At 41.1% G+C, this 26,081-nt stretch overlaps 1 protein-coding gene across 1 annotated transcript in view; it reads right to left on the bottom strand.

Moving 5' to 3' along the window:
• Positions 1–26,081, bottom strand: part of GCH1 (GTP cyclohydrolase 1) — an 80,445-nt gene that overhangs the window by 27,825 nt on the left and 26,539 nt on the right. The window contains exon 2 of the mRNA XM_029598284.1: positions 5,589–5,698. Within this exon, the coding sequence (XP_029454144.1) occupies positions 5,589–5,698 (110 nt within the window). The remainder of the gene's footprint in view (positions 1–5,588; positions 5,699–26,081) is intronic.

Below are 26,081 nucleotides of genomic sequence, written 5' to 3'. Positions count from 1 at the left end.
CGCCGTGTGCACGCCCTTAGGCTTCTGGGAAACATGGTGAAGTGCAGCGTCTAGCCGGTCCGGGTACGCCGGAGGGGAACGGCAAGAAGATGCCGCGGCAGCCAAATTTCCAACAGGCAAAGAGGGAATCCAAAGAGATAAGGTGGACGTAGTGGAGACGTCAGGCAGCGATGGTGGCAACAGTGTCATAGTTATTATATTGAAATCATCAGCTTAGTGTGCCATGGTGGTCAAAAAAACAAACAGAATATTAGGGATTATTTGGAAAGGAATGACAAAACGGAGGATGTCATAATGCCTCTGTATCGTTCCATGGTTAGACTGCACCTTGAATATTGTGAGCAATTCTGGTCACTGCATCTCAATAAAGATATAGTTGCACTAGAGGAAGTACAGAGGAGGGCAACCAAAATGATAAAGGGCATGGGATGGCTCCCCTATGAAGAAAGGCTAAAGAGTTTAGGGCTGTTCACCATGGAGAAGAGATGACTGAGGGGGGATATGATAGAGATCTACAAAATCATGAAAGGACTTGAATGGATAAATGTGAAATGGTTATTTACTCTTTCGGATAATACAAGAACTAGAGGGCATTCCATGAAGTTAGCAAGTAACAGATTTAAAACAAATTAGAGAAAATTCTTTTTCACTCAACGCACAATTAAGCTCTGGAATTCATTGCCAGAGGATGTGGTTAAGGCAGTTAGTGCAGCCGGGTTTTAAAAAGGTTTGGGTAATTTCTTGGAGGAGAAGTCCATAAACTATTAATCAATAGGGGATAGTTACTGCTTGTTGTCAGGTCAATTCCATTTTGAAAATTGGTGTTGATAGTTCCAGAGCTAGAGGGCCTATCAACAATGACTGCTTTTAGAAGTCACAGGGGGCATGCGGACCTCTAGCCCCATCCCCTTGACCACCCATACCTATAAAAGCAGTCATCAATAGTGAGTGGGGGCCTGGTATTACCCTTGGGAGTGCTGGAAGCATAAACTGAGCGCAGCTTAGGCTCCAGCGCTGCCGATCAGAAGCTGGACCTAGTGCACTTTGTAAAGGGAAATTACATCCCATTTTCTTTTGAAAATGAAGACTGCTTTTGTAGCTGGGATTGCCACCTCATTCAGGTCCAGACCCTTGCACCCTAGGTAGACCAATGTAACACCGCACCGCCCCCCCCCAAAACCCCCCCCCCTGAGTTGAAAATGCTTCTCTTACAGTGGGAGATAAAGAGTGTCAGATTGTCTCTCTCCCTCCCTCCCGACAATGTTCAGGCAAAACCTCCAGACTTGCGCCACTTCAGGACTAGCAGTAAAGGTGCGCGGGTAACATGGTGCGCGTTGCCTTGCAGAATTCAGAATTATGCGTGCAAGTCTTGGCCCCACCCTGGAACGTCCATGCCCTGCCCCTTTTCTGCCTCCTTATTCTTTAGGTATGTACGCGCGTACTTCCCGGTTCCTTAAAATTCGGTTGCTCGTGTGCAACCCACATACGCTTGTATGGGGCCAGTTTTTTTGCGAGCAACGCTTTCAAAATCTACCTGAAAGCTCTCAGCAGTATACATTGAGGGAGTAGTTTTCAAAAGGCTTTACACGTGTAGCTACCCTAAAGGATCTCTACCAGAAGGACTGATCCATTTAGTATGAGAGGGAAGAGAGTTAGTTTTAGAGTGGGAGCTGTAAATGGCGAGCCCCTAGCCTTATAGAAATCTATGCCACCATTTTACTGTGTGGAACCCTTGGTTGACCCTTCTAGGGGCGCCATTTCCATCTTGCTGTCCCCTTTTCATTTATTTGCCCAGGAAAGGACTCTGGAGTCTCAGGGATTGAGACAGGCGACAGCGGACCTTTGCCTACTTTTTACCGTGGTTTGGAAACCTGTTTATTGAGGAGGACGTTTTCCCATCCTTCCTGCCGTTTGCTTGGTTTCCCTTTTTTTGAGTAAGATATATTTCTTTATGTTTGTTAACAGAGTACCAGGGTCTCAGATTCTGTATCATCAGAGGAGCTGGAGTCTTTCATAGAGAAAAAAAAACCTGGGACTTTGCAATAACATTTAAAACGGAAGACACTTTTCCATTTAATAACTGGGAAGGAAGCTTAAAACTAATTCACAGTAAGAAATGGATTAGAGATCAAAAGGGAAGACAGCTGGCTTCATTCATCCACTCAAATGACAAATTTATTATAACCACAAATTGTGAAGCTGGACAATGTAAATATTACAAGCTGTAAATGAGACTTTATCAATTTCCTTCAACTCTCAGTAAAATAGTGTTTGTGAGTCCAGCGTGATTACTGCCGTGTTCAGAAAGAGAGGTCAATGTGCGAACAAAATCTAACCAAAGCAAAGGGCCTAGGAAGAGATCTCCCTTGTCAGGGAATCAGGGAAAGTCAGATTAAATACCTTTAGGAATGCAAAGGAACATCTAAGACTTTGTATGAGATGTGGCCCTTGGGGTCCTCCAGGGGGAGTCTAACCTAGGAGCTACACATGCAAACAGCCTGCTTTCTGCGCATAACTCCCCATCTGGAAAGCAGTTTGAGGTGCATGTAACTTTGGACGTGTATGGCACAGGGGGCTCCGGGCACAGTCACGCATGTTCACAGCAGATTTATGAGCAGAAATTTCGGCTAAAGTCTGCGGGGAAAGAGTACCTGCAGATTTTTAACCTCTGCGGTCTGTCTGAAAATTGCCCTCCTAGGGAGTAATTTTGTAACTGCCCGCATGAAGATGAATTTAAAAGCCTGGCGCGTGGCAAAACCGGGAGATAGGCGCACAGGTTGGGCCGGTGTGCGCCAAGCAGATTTTAACAGCCGCCCGTGCACGCACAATATCTCCCGCTACGCGCGCCAATGAAAAATTCCAAAAAAAGGGAGAGGGTGGGTGGCATTCCTGGATACCAACGTCAAATTGCATGTAGAAGCTTTCATGCACAAGTGCACAGGTCCCATGCCGTGTAACTTTACTTCTGCTATAGAGGACGTGTAAGTAATAAAATAAAGATTAGTAGATAGATCGGAGGGGTTTTCAGGGTCGGAGATAACAGGGGAGAAGGGAAGCTATTAAACTAGGGGTATTTGGAAGTCCTATCCCTTACCTGGGAGAACTGGGAACGAACTGGGAAAACTGGGAACGAACTGGGAAAACTGGAAATGGCGGTGGTGCACGTGTCTACTAAAATACCCCACTTACATGGTAGAAGCGGCATTTGTGTGCCCAGGCACACATCCACTTAAAAATTGCATACACATGTGCATGTGGTCAGGCTATTTTACATGTGCTCATATACTCGTGTTTGTTATAAAATGGCCACATCCCTGGACGTGGGCCGACAAACACGCACACATGTGCGCCCGTGAGTCTGTTTAAAAGTTACCGTCCCTGCTGCAGAGTCCACAGACTTTACACTAATTTTCAAAGTGAAATTATGTGCTTCCTTTCTCTGTGAGAATTACCCCAGGAAACTACCTGCAATCATGTACACCTGCTAATCTGTGCGGCTGGTTTTCCTGAGGACAAATATGCGCACACATTTGAAACACCAAAAGTATGTGCAGAAGTCGAGCCCCTCCCCCATCTCCCCCTTCCACAGGGAAAGCTGCATGGGCAGTAGCACCACGTGGGTGAGTTTACCTGCACACCGGGAGGGACATTATTTTTAAAGCCCTTTCTGTAGATAAAGCACTGTTTTATTTATTTATTTATAAACTTTTATATACCGTTGTTTGGAACATGCCGTCACAACGGTTTACAAACAAGAAAAATAAAAATGGAAAAATGGTAAAAACTGTAAAATAATAAAAATGCTATTACAATTCAATAAAAGTATTTAATTAAACATTGGGTGTCTCAGGATGTAACATAAAATGCTTAAGAGAATACTTAACTAATTAAATAACTAAGTAAGTAAGAACAAGCCATCAAATCATAAACACGATAAAATAATTACAAAAATAAAAATGACAATTCTAAGTACTTAAGAATAAATAAAGTAATTAAAACACTAAAAACTCAATTAAAGGTGGTCAAAAATAATTCAAATAAATATCATTATAAAATGGTGCAGTGCAGATGAAATAAAATTTTTATCCGCAGAAATGACTCAAAATGACCCTCTAAGGCTGTATTTGAGCACAGGCCATCTGAAAGCTTGAAATGCTTCCCTTTTGGTTGCTGCTGGGAGAAAGCAGGCAGAGGAGCAGGCAAGTGCGGTGGAGGGGAAGAGAGAAGAGGGAGAAGCTATGTCAAGTGCCTTAGTAGCTCCAAGGGCATCCTTAAGTAGGGATAAGATTAATATATTGTCTCTTATATTTGAATTAGTTTTAAAATACTGTACATATCCTATTGTTACTATAATACTAATTCTAAATCTTTGTTTTTGCTATAAAGTGTCCCCGCTTGGATATGGATTTCAGCACGACCTGCATTAAGATGGCTATGCCGAAATGCTGCCGCAGCATATTAACTTTTCTAAAGCAGCTGCATCACTGCGTAATGCACATGAATATTTGTTCCAGCTTGAATTGAAATGCTATGAAAAATATGAACTTGTTCAATTTCAGCATTGGACAGATCTCTGAATGTTTTCCTGTTTTGTTTTGTTTTTTTGTGTTTGTAGAAAACAGAGAGGATAGCAGAGGAGAAAGACACCCCCTCACGTGTCTCTTCTCAGGTCACTAGAGCAATGTGATAGAGCAGAACGGCTGTCCAGGGAGATTTTGGTTTAAATATCACAACTGCTTGCCTGAGAGGCTCTTGCCTGCTTCATGAAATGTTTTCCAATGCAAATGGCAGAAACTATTAGATGAAACAGGCTGAACAAGGGGGAATGGTAGGGTGGGGGGGGGCTAGGAACTATAAGTTGGAATCTAGCACCTTTCAAAGGCAGGCAGCAGAAAAGATTGCATAGGTTACTCAATCAATCAGATGGTCCTATATGAGAAGCAGGAAATCACCCAGGTCTGACTTGGCCACCCTGCACTCGTGCATGTGATCAGAAGCGAGTAATTGTCTCTGTATGCATTGAAGTCTGATGCGTAAGCATGTTTAACATTAGTAGATAATATTTTGTTTCAAAATTTCATCTCAAAGGTTTTACATTTCTAAATAACTGAATCAGTTCCCAATAATCCCATTTTTTGTCCTTTAGGACTATTTATATGCAAAGAACAAACAGAAAACAGGAAGGTGTCTATGCCCATCACATTGTTTTGCCTGGGCAGAGGGAAATGAGGTGGGGCAGAGTCCCAGAGCTTGACCCACTGCTGTCACTTTATACAATGGCATCCAGCAGTCTAGAGGAAAAATCATTTACACTCGCTGTCTGCATCAGAAACTTCAAGACATTTTGAAAAGAGAACCCATTATGGGTGCAGTTGAGTTATGTTGAAAATGCCTATAATAGAAAAATAAATGCTTTAATATGTCATTGTTTGTGGCAGGTAGATACGGAATTGCTAGATGTATGAAAAGTCTTCCAGTTCCTGGTGAGGGTATGTAGTGGAGGAGAATATGAAAGACAATGGCAAACGGAGAATGAATCGTCATGTTCATTTCCAGCAATACCCCGTTACCCCTCATGCAATAATTACCTTTCCAACAAATGGAACCAGATGGTGCTCACACATTGAAAACATGTCTATGTCTTTCACTATCACCATTTCATCATGGTCCTCATCAAATATAGCATCATTGAGAATATCTGAAATCAAATATTCGCATTAGTATTGATAATAATTTAAAAAGTACTACATTTTTAAATGGTAGGTTTCATTTTGTTGCTACTAGATTTCTTTTTTCTTTCAAAAAACATCCAAACTTGGAATATATTCAGTGTTACTTTCAACTGTTTTCTATTAGTAGTCCTTACTATACACTGTAGCCCCAGCTTGATCCAATCCATTCTTCTTCTACCTGTTTTATGTTCTGTTAAGTATGAGCAGAAATGTTGAGATAGTTGGTACATGAGGTATTTTTCAAGCTACTAATCTTATACAATTCTTCATTATCTAACATTTTGGCCATGCATTAGACTGAGTCAAGAATGTGTGTAACTTCTGTTACTAGGAGGCAAAGACAAAACAAGGCATTCTAGGTGAGTGATATTATATTTTATATTTAATACATATTTTATTTTCCTCTTATTCATTGTACATCAGCCTGTTGTGGAATGCATAATGTGCTCATCCAATAAAATAATAAGTTACCACAAAAAAAGTATCTGAACAAGGAGAGATGCAGACTAGGGCTCTTTAGCAAAAGTGGTTTATGTGTTAGAGTCACATTAATTCATGATTCTTGCCCATTGCTGTGGGTTCAAATGACTAGGATCCCGAAATAATCTATGGTAGCCAAGCAATGCCATTTGCCAGTCACATCAATACAATCAATGCAACTTTTTCAGTGTAGCATATAATGATATACTCCTTGTAAGAATTATTTAAACTGTTTTCAAAGCAAAAAATAGAAAATGATGTTATTCATAACAAACAGACTCCCACTAAAACTACTGTGGGGGGAGTGGCATTCTTGTACCTTAGGCACTAGCTCACTTTCCCTGTGCCCTAGCATTATATTCACTGCCACAAAAAGATTAGTGCACATAAAATCCAGGCTTGTGTGCTATTGCATCCTGAATATGGAAACAAGAAGATGGAACTAATAATGTTGCTGACAAACTTTGCAACCATATTCATGTCTAAGTACTCATTGATAACCTCTCAAATTTCAGCTTATTCTGTTATCTGGTTTGTCTCCTGATACTAGGTCACAGACAGAGATGATATGATCTCAATATGACGTACTCCTGCTTTATTTACTTCATGGAGTCCTACTTTCTATGTTTCTAACTGATCAACTCCTGTTGAGTCTTAAGCATAGAACTGATCATTGACCATAGGTTGTCCAACCTAGAGAAACCCCTTGATCTAACAGGAAAGACGACAATGATGCAAGAAGCAATTTTCCTTATTACAATCATTTTCCATTAAAGGATATATCACACTAAATGAAAGGATTAAACTTCCAAAAAATTCAACAATGACATTTAATTTAAAATATAAAAGCGACAAAGGCAGATTTATGAAAAACATTGGGCAGACATTCGCATGCAAAAGCTAGTAAACTGCCCAAATCAAACAGTCCCTGTTAATTCAGTCAACAAGATGTTCTTGGGCGACAGTTAGGAGAAAGCTCTTGTTCTCCCCATATCACTCCAGATTTCTTCTGCAGAGTAGAATTAAGAGGATTTTAAAAATGTTTACTGACTGGACAATGGAGGGATTTAGCTCCCTCAATGAATTTCTGTCACCTGATGGGAGCGAGACATGCTCTTTTCAAGAGCTCAAGAAGGGCATTGCCTTCTCAAACAAGGAATTCTATTCATCGCGCCAAATGAGACCTTACCTAGAATATTTGCAAATCTCTAATGCAACAGATTTACTGTTTCTAAGTTAGATAGAAACTTGCAAGAGTCAGGAAAGTGAACCCTTAGTTGGGGCTTGTGCTAATTGGCATACAAATGGGGTACCTGTACTATCTACTGATGTGCTTAGAAAAGGATTAGGCCCATCTAGAGAACTCCCAGATAATGTTTTAAGAGACTCACAGTACAAAATGTTGCAAAGACTCTACATTCAACTAGTTAAGGCCTTTAAAGCAGGTATTAGAGAGCCTGATTCCTGTGCTAAGTGTGCATCTCATAGAGCAGGGGTGGCTAACTCCTGAACTCAAGAGCCTCAAACAGGTCTGGTTGTCAGGATATCTACACGGAATATTCATGAGATAGACTTCCATGCACTACTTCTATTGTATATAGATATAGCTCATGCATATTCATTATGGAGATCCTGCAAACCAGACTGATTTGGGGTTCTTGAGGACTGCAGTTGACTATCCCTGCCCTAAAGGCCCCTACTTAAATGGCCTAGTCCTGTCCTATGATCTCTAATTTTGGAATCAGGCTATAAGATGCCTAAAAAGATGACTAAGAACTCACTCCCTAAAATCTTTGCTACTTTGCATTTTGACTAAACATCCATGCTAGCTATTAATCTAAGTAAATATTAAGCTTTATTCATCTAAAAATGTTTGCTTATATAATCATTTGTAGAGCCCTACCAGCACTTTACAGAGACACAGATAGTTCCTGCTCCTTGGAGCTTACAAACTAGTCAAAGACAGACAAAACACAAACAAAAAAGAAATAGGCTTTGAGTTAAAAAATAGTGAGCACGTAACTGAGACGAGCTAACCTAGGTGGGTTATGGATGGGTTTAACTGAGCAAAGATGTAAAAGATCAATCTTATGTTTTTAAACTTTCTATATAAGAAAAGTAGGAACTGGAGTAGATGGGCCTCCAGGCCAGCCAAATGGTGCCTCTCTCCTGCTTGTAACTTAATGGCCATGACAGACACCAGGCATCTTTAAAAAAAAAACCAAAACAAAACAAAACAGATCGCTGCATCTTTTTTAGCCAAAATGTGAATCAGGATTTACTGGGTTGAAGCCCTTTCGCTGGTCAAATTTTATGGCATATTCAGCTGCAAGCACAATAATGATTATTTTATTTGATTCATTAGACTTAATATACTACATGTAACAAGTGTGACCAAGCAATTTACAAAATTAAAGCATACATAAAATTGTTAAAATTTGACATACAATCAAGGCAGATAATAAGTACATAAATAGAACCCATGCAAAATAGACGATGAAGTGGTTAACAGCCAACAGAAGCAACTCAGGTAAATCAGTAACTTTATGACATTTTTGGGAGCCCTTCATAATGTCCCTGCCAATGTACATTCGATCCAAGTTCTTCAGAAACAAACAGGGGTGGATTGCCCTATCGGGGGATCGGGCATCCCCCGGTGGGCCGGTCGCTCTAGTCACGTGGTCTGCCGAGCGCAGCTATGACAGATCCGCGCTCGGCAGACCACGTGGTATCTCCTGGGCCGGCCTGGGCGGCGAATCCCCGGGCCGGTCGTCAGCAGAAATCCGCCCCTGGAAACAAACATGGTCAGTCCTAGCTAAGAAGGTGAGCTACCCTATGCCCCCAATGGTTCAGGGTCAATGTATGACCAAATATAGCTTTATAATAGGGTCGGTGATATAAGCAGGTTGGGGTGGATTGGGGTGACGAGTATTTTGGAGAGTTCAACAAAAAAGCATTCATACTTATTTGTTGTCCTGCGATCATCTGTGTTTATTATAATGTTTCTCGGCAAACGCTATGTCAAAGTATTGCACTGTTACATTGTACTGCTAGATAAAACTAATGGGGGTAATATTCAGCAATGGGCCGGCTTGCAAAGTTAGCCGGATATACTCATCCAGCTAACTTTAGAAGGATATTAACAGCACAGCTGCACCATTGAATGTACATGACTATTTTAAAAAGTTAACTGGATACCTTTAACTGGCTAACTTTAGGCCTACTTTACAGCATGAGCACAAAGTTAGACAAATTACCAGCTAACTCTGAATACTGGAGTTAGCTGGATAACTTCTCTGGCTAACTTAACTCCAACCTGGAATGTCCCTACATTATCCAGTTACATTTTAGCTGGGTAATAAGTTATGCAACTAAAATTTAACTGGATAAGTGGCTGAAATATTCAAGACACTAACATTTAGCCAGATAACTCACAAGTCATCTGGCTTAAATGCTGCTGAATATGGACCTCAATGAAAATATGTTAAAATACATTTTTTTTTTGGCTTCTAAATGAAATATGGAAGCCACATAATCCTTTTTCATGTATCAAACTGAAATCATGCATAATAATAGTAAAGTTTGTTTCCCTTGGATTTAAAAGATGTAGAATTGAATTCTTACAGAAATAGGTCTGAATGCCTATATTTTCAAACCAAGTTTTGTTGCCTAAAAACAGGGTCATTTATTGAACAAAATCTTATTAAAAATACTTGTCTCATTCTACTTCAGTTTTAATTTCTGAAACTAAATTCAGAAAATCATCATGCAGCTTTGGTTAAAAAAAAAAACCAAAAAAAAAACAAAAACCCACAGGACATAAAATACACATTCCCATGATAAAGTGGTCTTCTGTGACTTTTCATCATTTCAACTGTCAAGCTTATGCGTCAAGCAACCCTGATTCTTAACGGATAATAAATCCATAAGTGAAGGGAATGAGGATCCTGGATTCACTTTCGCATCTCTCTTTAGATGCACTCTATTAAATCTAGAAGCTACCATCTGTTGCTTGCAAGTACAAAACAGTAATGCAGACTGTATTTAATTTCCTGTACTCTATCGGCAATGGCCACGTAACCCTGGAAACCAACATGGGCGACTTTTTTTTTTTTTTTATTATTGTTGACCATGGATTATATTAATGAAAACCACTTATGAATTCTAGAAGGAAGATCTCTGCAGATCACACCCTGGAGGGAAACAACTCCCAAGGGCTACTGGGCACTTTCACCTGTCCAAGCATTAAAAACTTTAATAATGTTCATAAATTCAGCATGAAATGGTTCTGCTCGGTTATTGTGCCGGTTCTGCTCAGTTGTCGCCTATAAGGTTTTTATCCAAGCAACAAAAAGCCTGGAGTTAATTTTGATTGTCCTTAACGCTAGCAGCCCAGTCTGGAACGTCACCTCAGTTTGTGCAGGGCGCAGTCCATGAGCCCCAGTCTAGCTGGCCATTCTGACTGACTCAATCCTGGCACCAGGGCAGGCACCACACTCCGCCCAAGTCTCGATGGCTTCCAATTTCAAACTGCTCACAGAGGGTTCTGGCAATTCTACACCTACTCTTAAGCCATTATAAAATATTCAAATATTCCTTTTTTTTTTTTTTTTTGCTGCTCACCACATTACAATTTTGCTTTCAATCCATATTTTAATATTAGCCAGTTCTACTGAGCATGCTTGATTGGGAATTATTTTTCACCATGCAGAGATAATAGATTGCTTTCATCAGGACGCAGGGAATACCAAATCACCTAGGGGGGGTCTATGTACTAACCTGAGATAGAGCCTGCAGGATAAGAAACATTACCTACCAATTCTATATTGCAGGAAACATCTGGCTTTAAAGTCTGATGCACCAACATAATGAAATGCAAACAGAGGATGATAGAAAGATATGAATGCCGAGACGGTTAAGATGACCATTTAAACTGAATGCAGTCATTTAAAAGGGCCACCACATTCTGCATTGTCCCCTGCAGCCTGCGCTAATACGCCATGAGAAATGTGTGCGTTTACTGCAGGGGGCTCTATTCCCCCCCCCCCCCCACACACACACACACATACACACTCCAGAGCAAAGATTGGGACTCGAGCCTTGACCCCTTCCCCAAAAGACAGCCTAGTAGTGGAGTGGAGCTGTTGCCATGCTCCTCCCTCCCCTCCCCCCCCCCCCCCAAACCTCCAAGGTCTCTTCTCTGGTCCTCAGACTCTATCAAAGTTTTCACCAGCAGGAGGGAGCTGGTAGCAAGGTGGCAAATTCTAAATGGTACTTCCCCACCCCCACCCCAAACATTTCACAATCTGAAATCACACACACAAACAGGTGCGGTTCAGATGTATTTTAATTTTTTTTTAAAATTTCAAAATAATTTGCATGTGTGTCAGCGTTTCCCTTGGAAACTCCATCAGTAAAACTAATACACATGCAAATTACATGTGATAAGGGCATTAGTAGCTAAACATGTACCTTATCCAACACCTAACTTCCATTAACATGCGTATCATCAATACAGACCCATTAACCGGTGCGATATGTATTCTATACAGGAACATCGGTATATAAAAACTTATAAATAAATAAATAAATAAGTGTGCATTCATGTTGCAATTCCTTCCTCAAGTAAAGTTTAGTGGCTTCAGTCATGAAGCAGAACTATCAGAAAACACAGAAGGAGTTGCTGTGCTAATTAAACGACTTTCCAAAAAAAGCACACAAATTTTCACCTATGCACTGTAACTACAAAGACTAGAAAGTGTTCATTACCCAGTAGATGATTTATTGTATCTGGATCATTATATGAATAGGAAAACGCTATTAAAGAAAGTAGAGTCTATAGTAATGGAGCACACTCACAATTTGCCAGGTGTAGCAAGATATATTTTCTTACCGCTGAAATAATATTGCCATTTGGAATACAGGGATCCTGAAGTACATAAGAAGTGCCTTGATGGGTCAAACCAAAGGTCCACTGAGCTCAGCATTCTGTCTCAGACAGTGGTCAGCCAGGTCACAGGTACCCATTAAATCCCTAATAGTTGATCTCTTTCTTGTTTCTCACTCCTAGAGATAAGCCCTGGCTTTCCCAGGTCTACCTAGCTAATAACTTTATAGACTTTTCCTTCAGAGACTTATCCAGTGTTCTTTTAACCCCCATGTTAGTTGTCTTGATATCTTTGGCAACAGATTCCATAGCTTGATTGTGCGCAGAGTGAAAAAGTACTTCCTATGATTTGCTTTAAATCAACCAGTTGCTAGTTTCATGAGTATCCCCAGTCCAAGCATTGCTTGAAAGCATAAATAACTGTTCCCTATTTGACCGTTCCATCCCGCTCATGATTTTATAAATCTCAATCATATCCCCTCTCAGTCGTCTCTTTTCCAAGCTAAAGAGCCCTAATCTGTTTAGCTTTTCCATCTGCTTTATCATTTTTGTCACCCTTCTCTGTACCTTTTCCATATCCACCATTTTTTGAGATGGTGCACACAATACTCAAGGCGCAGTCGCACCATGGATCTACACAAAGGCATTATGATATTCTCAGTTTTCTTCTCTATACCTTTCCAAATAGTTCCTTACATTCAATTTGCCTTTTTGACCCTCTGACACACACTTAGCTAAAGATTTCAAGAATTGTTCAGTTTTCAAAGAGATGACCCAGGAGGCATAAACTTGTGATGTTTCTAGACAGGGACAAATCACTGTTTTTTTCAAAATTAGTCAGTAGGAACATTAAACACAACTTATGAAGCGGAAGACTCTGTGACATTACAACCAACGTGCTGGTTCAGAAAAGTGTCATAGGATTTTGGAGGCAGCCAGCCAGCCAGCTGTGGGATGGTACGAGCAGGTATAAAGTTACATTTCCAGGAACATACTTGATAGGACAGGGTGCTACAAAGAGGAAGAAAATGCACTGGGGTGCATGGTGAGTCTTCAATGTCACATTTTGACATACTAGTTAATTTATTAGCTGAACTTCAATAAACATTCTTTCAAAATTAAAAAAAAAAAGAATTGTAAATTATGAACAGTACAATGAGCAAAGCACACTACCTCAGAAAAAAAGAGCAGAGGACTTTGGAAAGATTACTCTGACGTGAAATATAGCAACATGACAGCAGAAAGAGACCCATTATGGCTTATCCAGTCTGCCCATTCATACCAACTATTCAGCTTTACAATCCCTACCACTCCTTCAGAGAACCCCTGGGTTTATCCCATGCTTCCTTGAATTTAGATACTGTCCTTGACTCCAAAACCTCTATGGGGAGCCTGCTCCATGCTTCCACCATCCTCTCTTTAGATGACTCCCCCTTTCACCTTCATCCCATGACCCCTCATTTTAGAGTCTGTTTTCCTTTGAACAAGGCTTGTCTCCTGTGCTTGGACACCTTTGAGGTATTTAAATGCCTCTATCATATCTCCCCTATCCTGCCTTCTCCTCCATGTTTTGATCTTTAAGTTTATCCCTTTATGCTTTAGAACAAAGACCACCAATCATTTTAGTAGCCACCCTCCTGTCTGACTCCAACCAGTTGAAATATTTTGAAGCTGCAATCTCCAGAACTGTACACAGTTCTATTTCTCTCCCTTTGCAGCCAAGCATCTTTCTGGCTTATGCTGTTGCCTTATCCACCTATATGGCCACCTTAAAATCAGATACGATCACCTCCAACTCCTATTCTTTTATGCTTAGAATTTCACCCCTATACTGTACCAATCCCATGGATTTTTGCATCCTAAATGCATTACTCTGCATTTTTTAGCATTAAATCTTAGCTGCCAGACCTTAGAGCATTCCTTGAGTTTCACTAGATTCCTCCTTGGTTTCCACACCTTCCAGAGGAGAAGTCCATTAACTGCTACTAATCAAGTTTACTTAGGGAATAGCCACTGCTATTAATTGCATCAGTAGCATGGGATCTTCTTAGTGTTTGGGTACTTGCCAGGTTCTTGTGGCCTGGTTTGGCCTCTGTTGGAAACAAGATGCTGGGCTTGATGGACCCTTGGTCTGACCCAGCATGGCAATTTCTTATGTTCTTATGTCTGTCCTGTTGCACATTTTGCTATCAGCAAAAAAGACAAACCTTTCCAGATAATCCTTCCGCAATGTCTCTCACAATAATGTTGAAGAGAACTAATCCAAGGATCATTTCCTGTGGCACATCACTAGTAATGTCTCTTTCCCTAGAATGAACTCCATTTAATCGTTATCTTTTGTCACCTCTCACTCAACCAATTTCTAATCCAAATCACTTGCTTTAGAGCCCATGCCAAATGTACTCAATTTATGTCACCTATCCGTCTCCAAGACCTTATTGAAATCCAAGTACACTATATCTTGCACGCTCCCCTGATCCAACTCTCTGGTCACCCAATCAAGGAATTTGATCAGATTTGTCTGACATGCCCTATTTCCTCTGATCTTGTCAACCAAGGGTGGCCAACTCCAATCATCGAGAACCAAGAACAGGCCAGGTTTCAGTATATCCACAATAAACATACATAAGATAGATTTGCATAAAAGGGAGGCAGTGCATGCAAAACTGTCTTGTGCATATTCATTGTGGATATCCTAAAAACCTGGCCTGTTTGTGGCTCTGAAGGACTGGATTTGGCAACACCTGTTGCAATCCATTGGATTTCACAAACTACACTATCTTCTGTTTTAGCAGCAATTCCATTGATTTGCTTACCACAAAGGTCAGACTAACCAGCCTGTAGTTCCCAGCATCCTCCCTATTTCCTCTTTTGTGAATAGGAACCCTTTTCCACTCCTATGGAGCTACTCTAAAGAAGCATTGAAAAGGTCAGACAGTGGAGTTGCCAGAGCTTCTCCAAGTTCCCTTAAAACTCTCAGATGTACCCCATCTGGTCCCATCACTCAATCTACTTGAGGTTTAGTTAGCTCTTCATAAATACACTTTTCTGAAAATCGATTGAGGTTTACTTCATTTCCAAGCCTATTTACGTTCATTTAGTGTGGTTCTGCTCCTGGCCCTTCCACTGTGAACACCAAAGAGAAATATTTGTTAAGCAATTTTGCTTTTTCCTCAGCCTCCACGTATTCCTCCCCTTCACCTCTGAGTCTCACAATGTCACTTTTGCACTTCCTCCTATCACTAACATATCTAAAAAAAAAAGGTTTTGCTCCCCATTTTACTTTATTTGCTATATTTTATTCCATTTGCATTTTTGAATTCCTGATTACTTTCCTAGCTTTTTTTAGCTTGTCCAGATATTGTTGCCTTCCTCTTTCTATGATGTGGTTTATGAATGTTAACCTTTTTTCTTATCTTTTCAGATACTTCTTTATAAAACCATAATGGCTTTTTTCCTATTTACTTTCCTAACCAAAAGGCTAGTTGCCCTTATATCTCCTTTTAATTTTGCCCATTGTCTACTTCTCCTTGATTTTCCCATCCAGCTAACAATTTCTTGAGGCACTCCCTCATTTTAACAAATGTTTTCCTGAATTCAAGGACTCTCACCTTTGAATTAATTTTCACCCCTGCATTCTAATACTGAACCATACCATCCAGTGATCACTGGATCCAGATGATTGTCCACTACAACATCAGAAATACTGTTCCCATTGGTCAGCACCAGGTCCAGTATCGCCCCCTCCAGCGTGGGTTCTGTTATCAGTTGATAGAATCATTCTCCCTACAGAGAATCCCAGGATCTCCCTGTTTCAAGAAGGCACCACAGTCAGAATGTCTCAACCAGCACCCAGCAGATTGAAATGCCTTATCAATAGCCCCTCCACTTTCATAGCATTTCTGTGAACATCCCCCATTGAATCTGTTTCTTCTGTTTGCGATGGAGGTCTGTATATTACATAAATAGAAACAATTAATATTATTTCTATCCACAAAAAGTTCACACACTACACAAATGCAAGTGAGGAGGTCAAACTTAAAACAAAATTCTTCAAATACCACAAACCATACCAATCAAAATTTGATGTTAAACTTGAAATGGCATCAAGTGGGGGGCATAGGCAACTTTTTTAGCCCAGCATCTTCCCCTGTTTGTCATCATTTGTGAAAAATACTTTTCTCTTTCTTTGTCAGTCCCATTTAATTCAATGCAAAGCAAATTCAACTTAGCTTTAGCAAACTGTGAAGTAAAATCTCACTCCAAAGACTCTTCAAATGCCCTGACATCAATGTTTCAAAAAAATACTGCAATATGGGACCAGGTCAGTTTTTCTTGGTTCCCTCTTGCCTCCTATCCCATGACATTGCAATTTACTGAGGAATCTCCCATGGGTGACTTCATCTCACGGTGCCCCCGGGGTCCTTCATCCTGCAGAGCCGCAGTTTTCCTGCCAGCGGAGCATGTGAAGCACACTGGCGTAGCATTCCAAATATAAAGAGGTAGATCTTCAAACAATACGCAAGCGCGTACTTTTGTTCGCACAGCAGGCGCGAACAAAAGTAAGCTGGATTTTATAAGATACGCGCGTAGCCGTGCGTATCTTATAAAATCCAGGGTCGGCGCGTGCAAGGCTGCGCAAAATCGGCAGCCTGCGCGCACCGAGCCGCGCAGCCTGCCTCCGTTCCCTCCGAGGCCGCTCCAATTTCGGAGCGGCCTCGGAGGGAACTTTCCTTCGCCCTCCCCCCACCTTCCCCTCCCTTCCCCTACCTAACCCACCCCCCTGGCCCTATCTAAACCCCCCCCCTTACCTTGTCGGCAAAGTTACGCCTGCTGAAAGCAGCCTGTGCGCAAAATCGGTGCGCACAGGCTGCCGATTTTGCGCAGCCTTGCGCACGCCGACCCCGGATTTTATAAGATACGTGCGGACCAGCCCCCAGGACAGGAGGATGGAGCGGCAGCCCCGCTCCATCCTCCTGTCCCGGGGGCTGGTCCGGAGGCCTCGACCACGCCCCCGGGCCGGCACCACGCCCCCGGGCCCGCCCCCGAAACACCACGTCGTTTCGGGAACGCCCCCGGACACGCCCCCTCCCGCCCCTTTTCAAAAGCCCCGGGACTTACGCGCGTCCCGGGGCTTTACGCGCACCGGCGGCCAATGCTAAATAGGTGCGCCGGCACGCGAGGGCCCTGTGCGCGTAAATCCAGAAGGATTTACGCGCGCGGGCCTTTTAAAATCTGCCCCAAAGTGAGGAGGCCACTGCAGGGGTATTTTGGGGGACACTTGCTGCTACTCCCAAAATTTTGCTACCTGAAGCAGCTGCCGCACCTTGCCTCATTATAGAGCTGCCCCGGTCTATATCCCTATATAATGCCATACATTCTGACTCACCAATCTTACTATTCTGATTTCTGACATTCACATAGACATTTTATAGTGTATTTTCTTTTTAACTCTTTATATTTGCTAAAATAATACCCAAGAATACACTTGAGGAAAAAAAGCTAGAATACAGGAAGTAATACAAAATAAAAAATTAAAGAAAATGTATAGCAATTAAGCACTTCACCCAAACAGTTTACTATTTACAGGGGCAGATAAACCCATACTCAGATCTTACATCAGATCAGAAAAATATATCAAAAAAGAAAAGAAAAAAAGGAACACAGACCTGACAAACTTGGCACCTCATCATAATCAGAGAATCTTATTCTAGAACAAGAGGTCAGAGTATAAGTCTCCAAAGGAGCAGACTTAGGAGAAACATCAGAAAAGTTTGTTCTCAGAAAGGCAGGTAGGATACATGAAATGGCCTTCCAATGAGCAAAGCAAACAGTAACAGAATTCAAGGAAAGATGGGATAGGCACAGTGGATTCTTAGCTATGAAGAAACAAGGGGAAACTGAAAGGTCAACTTGGGTTATGGCACTGTACCAGAAGTGAAGTTGGAAAGATTAGATAGAATATAGTAGCAGATAAGGGCCTATGATTCTATGACCTAGAAGATTGTCTTGTAAAAGACTGGTGAGGGTACCAATTGATTGTATACGTGTGTCCACTGTAGCAAAACTGTGGTTGTTTAGTCAACTATCGTATAATCTGTTCATAAATATGCTGCTTATTTATACAAACATAAATAAAAGCTATATTTTTTTTATAGCTAATGAGTCTGGTTAATTAGTTTGCCTTTAACTCTGGAGTGGGGTGGCTTTTTGCAATAATATACTCTCATATCAGGGAAAGAAGAAACACACAGACAGAATGTTACTGTCTGTATTCTTAGTAGACTGCGTAACAAAAGCATCAAAAGCCTTAAGTTTATCCATAAACAATCCAATAAGCATTACAGAAACTTGGCTAAATCATGAAAAGTTGGTTTATCTGAACCAATTATGTTCTGAGGGATTTAATATTTTTATTGTCACAGGGAGGGCAAATGAGGAGGGGGGAGTCACGTTGGATTTCTAAAGGCTTGGTGAAAGTTACCAGTTGTCTACTCACACCAAAAATTGTTCATTTGAGGCTCTATTGCACGGCTTCCCAAACTGTGGGTCAAGACCCCAAATGAAGGTCACAAAATGTTCAGCTGGAGTAACAAGGGCTTCAAACAGCAGCACTCTTCAGGCACAGAGGAGCAGCAGTATTAGTGTGGAAATCAGCATGAGGCCTTTGAGCCAGCATGCACTCACAGGTCCTGCTCTCACATGAGTTTCTGTGGTAACAGGAAGCCCTGTGCATAGAGAGATTAGAGCTATTATAGAGCCTGTGGGTTTATACAGGCTTGGAGGCTCTATGCTGACTTTCATTACTAATACTGCTGCTGCTTGCAGATCAGTGTTGTACTTGGGACCATCCATGAGTGTAAGGGAGGACTCCGTTTGCATGAGCCTGTGGAGAATACCATTGCTCTTCTCTCCTCATCCATCACTGAATCTACCTGAGAAAAATGTTGCCCTTGTCAACAGTCTACCTTCTCTTCTTACTAGTTGTCATCCACCTTTGATCTGGGGCCCAAAGAAAAATGTTGCTGCTGACCCTGGCCAGGGAGATTTTTAGAGGAGAGGCTGTTTGAAGGGAGGGGGTCAGGTGCAGGAGGAGTTTGAGGGTTGGATTAGGTGAGGAGGGATTGTAGATGATGAGAGAGGGGGATGTAAGAGAGAAGCTGTGGGTCAAAGGAGATCAGCTGGGGGAGATGTGAAAGAGGTGAGGTTGGGAGATGAGAGAGAGGGAATGAGAGTGAGGAGGGAATAGGGGATGGGTGAGAGGGAGGGAATGACATAGGATCATTTGGAGGTTATAAGAAGGGCTTAGACTGAGACAGGATCAGGATGCAAACAGAACTGAAGGGGTGAAAGAAAGGGAACCGGCTATGGATGTGAGAAGAGATGGGTGATATAAGAGGGGATCTGCTGAAGCAGAGGTTAAGAGAGAGGATCAACTGGAGAGGGTGGAAGTTGAGTATGGTGAGAGTGAGAGTGGATAATTGTTGCAGGACATCCTATGGAGTCATGTGAATTTTTAAGTGCTAAAATAGGGCACATTGGCTAAAAATTTGGGAAGTCCTATTCTACTGGTGAAGAAAGGTTCAGTTGACCCTTTACACTTTCTTCTGGTTTACCATCCTTTGTTAGACGTAATTAGATTTAATCTCTGAGACTGAAATATTTGCTAAGAAATTTGAATGTGTTGGGGGATTTTAACATTTCTGGAGACACTTACTTGAGAGGTTTTTCAACTTGCAAGCTAAGATGGGACCAGTAGAGTTGGGAGCACTTTGCTTAACTCAGCGTAAGATGTCTGTTTCCTTGAGTCCTCTTGGTCCTTCTACCCTACAGATACAAACTTTAAATTGATTAGATGTGGCTGGAGAGACTGAAGGAGTTTTCACATCAACTCCTCTTTCTACAGGAGATGAAGAGTTTTGTCCTGTCCATCAAATGCCACCAGTCGCATCTTTGGAACCCAGACCAGCATGTGGGGTTCTACCAGCAATGTCTGTTGTGGTAACTATGGAAGTTTTTTGAGCAACTATAACTAAGTTGTATCAGTCTGTCATCCAAAATTGACTCTTTTGGGGGTAGTTGGAGGTATTTCTACCCATGGAGATGAACATTCTCAACTGATAGATCAGGCAAAAGAAATTATGGACTTGAAGAACCATTGTAGTAAACTACAAGAAACCAATATGGCTATTATTAAGGATTGCCAATCAATCCATCATAAAATAGAACATACTGTCTCAGGAGGTTTAACCTGAAATTTCTCAGCTAAGTACCCTCTAACTCCCCCCTGAGTTGTTAATTAAATTCTATCGTGATTTTCTAAAAGTATCTAAATTGAGTCTGAGATCACAAAGCTGTATTTGCCTGAATGTAAAAATGTTGTTTCCTTTGATATTGCTGAAGCTGATGTTTCTACTGCTAATTTAGACCAGACAGGCTAAGAGAGAATTTGAAAAGAAGCTGACCATTGAGGCAAAAACTCATGATAACAATTTTAAAATATATCTGAAGCAAGAAGCCTATGAGGGAGTTGGTTGGACTGTTAAGATGATCGAGGGATTAAAGGGGCACTTAGGGAAGATAAGGCCATTGCGGAAAGGCTAAATTAATTCTTTGCTTCGGTGTATACTAATAAAAATGTTGGGAGATACCCATTTTGCAAATGGTTTTCAAGGGTGATGATTCAAAGGAGCTGAACCAAATCCCAGTGAACCTAGAAGATGTAGAAGTCATATGGACAAACTAAAGAGTAGCACATTGCCTGGACCAAATGGTATACACTCCAGGGTTCTGAAAGAATTCAAAAAATGAAATTTCAGATCTATTACTAGTAATTTGTAACCTATCATTAAAATCATGCATTGCGCCTGAAGACTGGAAGGTGGCCAAAATAACCACAATATTTAAAAAAGGCTCCAGAGGTGATCCAGGAAACTATAGACTTGTGAGCCTGGTTTCAGTGCCAGGAAAAATCGTGGAAACTATTCTAAAAAAACAAAAATTACAGAACATATAGATAGACATGATTTAATGGGACACAGCCAGCATGGATTTACCCAAGGGAAGTCTTGCCTCATAAATCTGCTACATTTTTTGAAGGGGTTAATAAACATGTGGATAAAGGTAAGTCAGTAAATGTGGTGTATTTGGATTTTCAGAAGGTGTTTGACAAAGTCCCCCATGAGAGGCTCCTAAAGACATTAAAAAGTCATGGGACAGGAGACAATATACTGTAGTTTTGTGGATTGCAAACTGGTTAAAAGTCAGGAAACAGAGTAAGATTAAATGGTCAGTTTTCTCAGTGGAGAGAGGTAAACAGTAGAGTGCCTCAGGTATAGGTAGTACTGTCCCTTAAGGCTTGGAAGGTCAATAAGTATATTTTGAATGTTTCTTAAGATATATATATTTGTTCTTTACCTGTTGTACTCTCCCCATTAATGTGGTCTTAAGTGGTATGTCATGAAGAGTAGTAAATCACCTGGACCGGATGGTATACACCCCAGAGTTCTGAAGGAATTAAAAAGTGAAATTTGTAACTTATCATTAAAATCATCCATTCTACCTGAAGACTGGAGGATAGCAAATGTAACCCCAATATTTAAAAAGGGCTCCAGGGGCAATCCGGGAAACTATAGACCGGTTAGCCTGACTTCAGTGCCAGGAAAAATAGTGGAAAGTGTTCTAAACATCAAAATCACAGAACATATAGAAAGACATGGTTTAATGGAACAAAGTCAGCATGGCTTTACCCAGGGCAAGTCTTGCCTCACAAATCTGCTTCACCTTTTTGAAGGAGTTAATAAACATGTGGATAAAGGTGAACCGGTAGATATAGTATACTTGGATTTTCAGAAGGCGTTTGACAAAGTTCCTCATGAGAGGCTTCTAGGAAAAGTAAAAAGTCATGGGATAGGTGGCGATGTCCTTTCGTGGATTACAAACTGGCTAAAAGACAGGAAACAGAGAGTAGGATTAAATGGGCAATTTTCTCAGTGGAAGGGAGTGGACAGTGGAGTGCCTCAGGGATCTGTATTGGGACCCTTACTTTTCAATATATTTATAAATGATCTGGAAAGAAATACGACGAGTGAGATAATCAAATTTGCAGATGACACAAAATTGTTCAGAGTAGTTAAATCACAAGCAGATTGTGATAAATTGCAGGAAGACCTTGTGAGACTGGAAAATTGGGCATCCAAAAAATCTAGAAAGCCCTGTTTTCCAGAAGTTGAAAGTAGTCACTCAGTTGCCTACAAGAATACTTCATACAGAGGGTCAAAGGCCCTCCGTTTTGATTTTATTTTATTTATTTTAGATTGATGGAGAATGATAAATGAGTTCTCCAACATACATTCTTTAGAAGATATTCAAAAGCTTGATATCACTAATTATTTTACTTCCATGTCTGACCGCTGAGATAGCAATAACTTACACATGTTCCACTGGAGATAGACGAATATGTGTAATATGATACATATAGGTAATTTTATGGTAACCAATTTGGGCTAAAGTTGGAAAGTGGGATAAAACTTTAATTAATATTAACAATTGGTTCATACCTTTTTTATGAACTTTAATGTTGACATGAGGTGTGATATATGCAGAGCCATGTTTGTTAAATGATAAAAGCATTTAGATTTATTATAGTTTTGAAGATCCCTTTAACCAAAATAGCATAACAGAAGTAGAGAGATATCCAAAGAACAAGTAATGAAATTAAGGCTATAGGTAACTCAATGGTGGAAGGATCTCTAAAGTGTATAGAGTGTATAAAGTGTAAAGCTGCATAATTACTGGTAAGAAGGAAAGGTTTCTGGTTAATCATAGGGAAGTTGTTGAAAAATGGAGACCAAAGAGGTCTGATTTGCTGAGAAAGGCTTTTTCAAAAGGGTGGAGGCAGACAAATCTTAACACGTTTGGGCAGGCAGTGAGGAAGATTTAGCAAAAGACTGTTGGGAGTGAAGACATGCAATGATGAGAAGTGAGAGGTAAATGAGATGCATCTACGATGCACCGCATGGTGTGAGGATTTGAGTTTAATACATAAGGGTGCAGGAAACCAACTAGGGTTGCCAACTGGATCCAGATTTTCAGGACAGACTGATCCAGTCCTGATTTTATCCCACTGCCTACATGATCTTTTCTCAGGGGAATCAGTAGGAGCATCAGAGCTACTAGTCTGTGCAGGAAATACAGTAAAACCAGAACTGGATCAACCCGTCCTGAAAATCTGGAATCAGTTGACAACCCTAGAACCAACAATTCCTGAGAGAAGAAAAAAAAAGTTATGAGAAAAACTAGAGAGTCCAAAAAAAACTCAAAAAACCTTGATGGAACAATTTATAGTAACTACGATTGACAAAGGAAGATAAGAGAAGACTGGTAAGTAATAAATAACAATAGTCAAGCCAGTTCACAATCAGAATATTAGTGAACAGTTTTATGAAGAGATAAAATATAAAAGAATAAAAGAAAGATTAAGATGCTGAAGAAGCCGGTCATGATAGCTAGTAACAGTTTTTGCATTAAAACCTGTGCTAAAATGTAGTGTGCATACGCAAGTTAACAATTTAGCATGCATGCTAACACACCACTTAGCCTTTACATCAAATTTTAGCTCACACCTGCCAAAAAGGAAGTCCTCAGAACAATCAAAAGAGAATAGCCAACTGGCCTGAAATGAAAGGCTCGCTTAGTATGGGGAATGCCATCCCTTTTCCTGGCTACAAGTAGTAAGGAGCTCAGCAACCCCAACACCATCCCAATCCATTGCCCCAACCCTCCCCTCCTATAAGGACCCCTCCTTAAAGGCCAAATGAAGGCAAACTTCCTGCAATCAAGATGCAACCCCCTACCCCCAATGAAGTCACCCCCAGTCAGTCTAGACAAGGCATGCCTCCAGACCGATGCCTTACTCCAGGACGTGCCGATTTTCACCAGTAGAAAGGACATGACAGCCCTCCTGTTAGACCACTGCAGCTGCCGAATGATGGCACTGTGTAATTTCCCAAAAGGTATGTAGAAACTTTATATCTGCAGAGACTTGGGCTGATTTTTTTTTTTTTTTTTTATGGAATAGTTTCCTCCTACTCCTTTGAGGGTTTCAGCTTAATAGGAATGAAGGCTGGGATCCAGTGCCATGAACTGTAATTTGCAACTACCTGAAGATTTTTTCCCCTATGTTAATTGTTCCCTTCCAATTTCCTTTAGCCCAATCATTGCAGTGACAGTCATCAATCAGAAACCAGTCACCAGGACGCCTTCCAGAACCCTAAATCCAGCTACTAAGTGCAGTGATTCATCCCCTCCCCTCCCCAAAGGCTGTGAACACTGCCTTCACAGGTGACCTGGGAAGCAGAAGGCCTGAGCTGGATATTGAACCCCTGGTTGCTCCAGATGGCAGTGCACAGTTCTGCAACTGAGCCACCAGGCTTTTTCTGTGGGTGATGAAATGGGGCAAAAGCTGTTTTGGCTCTCCATCTGCTTCTGCATACAGTTCAAGCTTTTCTTACTTGCCTACAAACTCATTCACTCTGCAGCACCTCATTATCTATCTTCTCTCTCCTTACATCCTTCCTCATGGACTCCATTCGTTAGGCAGGTTACTAGTCTCTGCCTTTCTCCTCCACCACCAAATCTCAACTCCAGTCTTTCTAACTTGATGCACAGTATGCATGAAATAGACTTCCCAAATTTCTGCGTCATGGTCTCTCACTGGCCATGTTTGAGATCAGCCTAAAAACTCACCTCTGAGACTACTTTTAAATCCTACAATAAATACTCTTGCCACAGACTCATGCTCATCATGTATATTTGTCAACTAGATTGTAAACTCCATGAAGCAGGAACTGTCTTTACAGCGCTATATGTCTAGTAGAACTTTAAAAATTATAAGTTTTTGAAAATCCAATCTATACACATTCAGGCCAATACAGTAAAATGCGCTCAGCTGAGCACACTGTTTAACATGTGGTTGGACGCGTGTTATACTGTAAGGGGTTTATGGTGTCGAAAACACGCGGCCAACCCCCCCAGAAACTAATAGCACTCATCACGTGCAAATGCATGTTGATGAGGCTATTAGTCATTTGCCTGGGATACAGAAAAAAAAAAATGTGCTGCCGAACCACACATTTAACGCTCAGAAATTAGCACCTGCCCAAGGGCAGGCATTAATTTCTAAGCAGCCCAAAAAGGTGTACAGAAAAGCAGAAAATATTGCTTTTCTGTATACCCTCTGACTTAATATCCTAGTGATATTAAGTCCAAGGAACCAAAATGGTTAAAAAAAAAAAAAAATTTTAATTTAAAAAAATGTGCAGGCCAGTCAGGGTAGGAAAACGGATGCTCAATTTTACTGACATTCATTTTCCTAACCCATGGCTGTCAGCGGGTTCGGAAAACCGAAGCTTGTAAAATTGAGCATTGGTATTCTGAACTCTCTGACAGCCACCTCTCCTGGGTTTCCACTGCTAAGGGGGTGCTAGGGACGCACTATTGTCCCTAGTGCCCCCTTTCTAGTGCGACCCCTCATTTAAATATAGTATCACGCACCTAGGAGAGATAGCTGGGTGTGCGTTGGGAGAGCTGGCGCTCAACACAGAGCGCTCATTCTCCCGCGCTCCTTAACTGTACTGGCCTGTATGTTTTCTTCCCCTGACTTTAATATGTCCCAGGAACGTCTCTTTATAAACTGGTTAAAGTACTCATGTTGCAAAAGCACCATTTACTTGTACCCAGATTGAGAAGGGAAAATTTAACTAGTACAGTGGTGGACAACTCCAGGCCCTGAGAGCTACAAACAGGTCTTGGTTTTCAGGATATCCATAATGAAGATACATGGGATAGATTTGCATACAGTGGAGACAGAGCATGCAAATCTCTCTCATGCATATTCGTTATGGACTTTTGTGGCTCTTTGAGGACTGGAGCTAGATAACCTTAGATCAGGGGTGGCTATCTGGGTAACTACTTATTTACCA

This window comes from Rhinatrema bivittatum, chromosome 4 (assembly GCF_901001135.1).
Source record: "Rhinatrema bivittatum chromosome 4, aRhiBiv1.1, whole genome shotgun sequence".
NCBI classification, from domain to species: Eukaryota; Metazoa; Chordata; class Amphibia; order Gymnophiona; family Rhinatrematidae; genus Rhinatrema; species Rhinatrema bivittatum.
The sequence above is the reverse complement of the archived record's forward strand: the minus strand, read 5'-3'. Positions and strand labels throughout refer to the sequence as shown.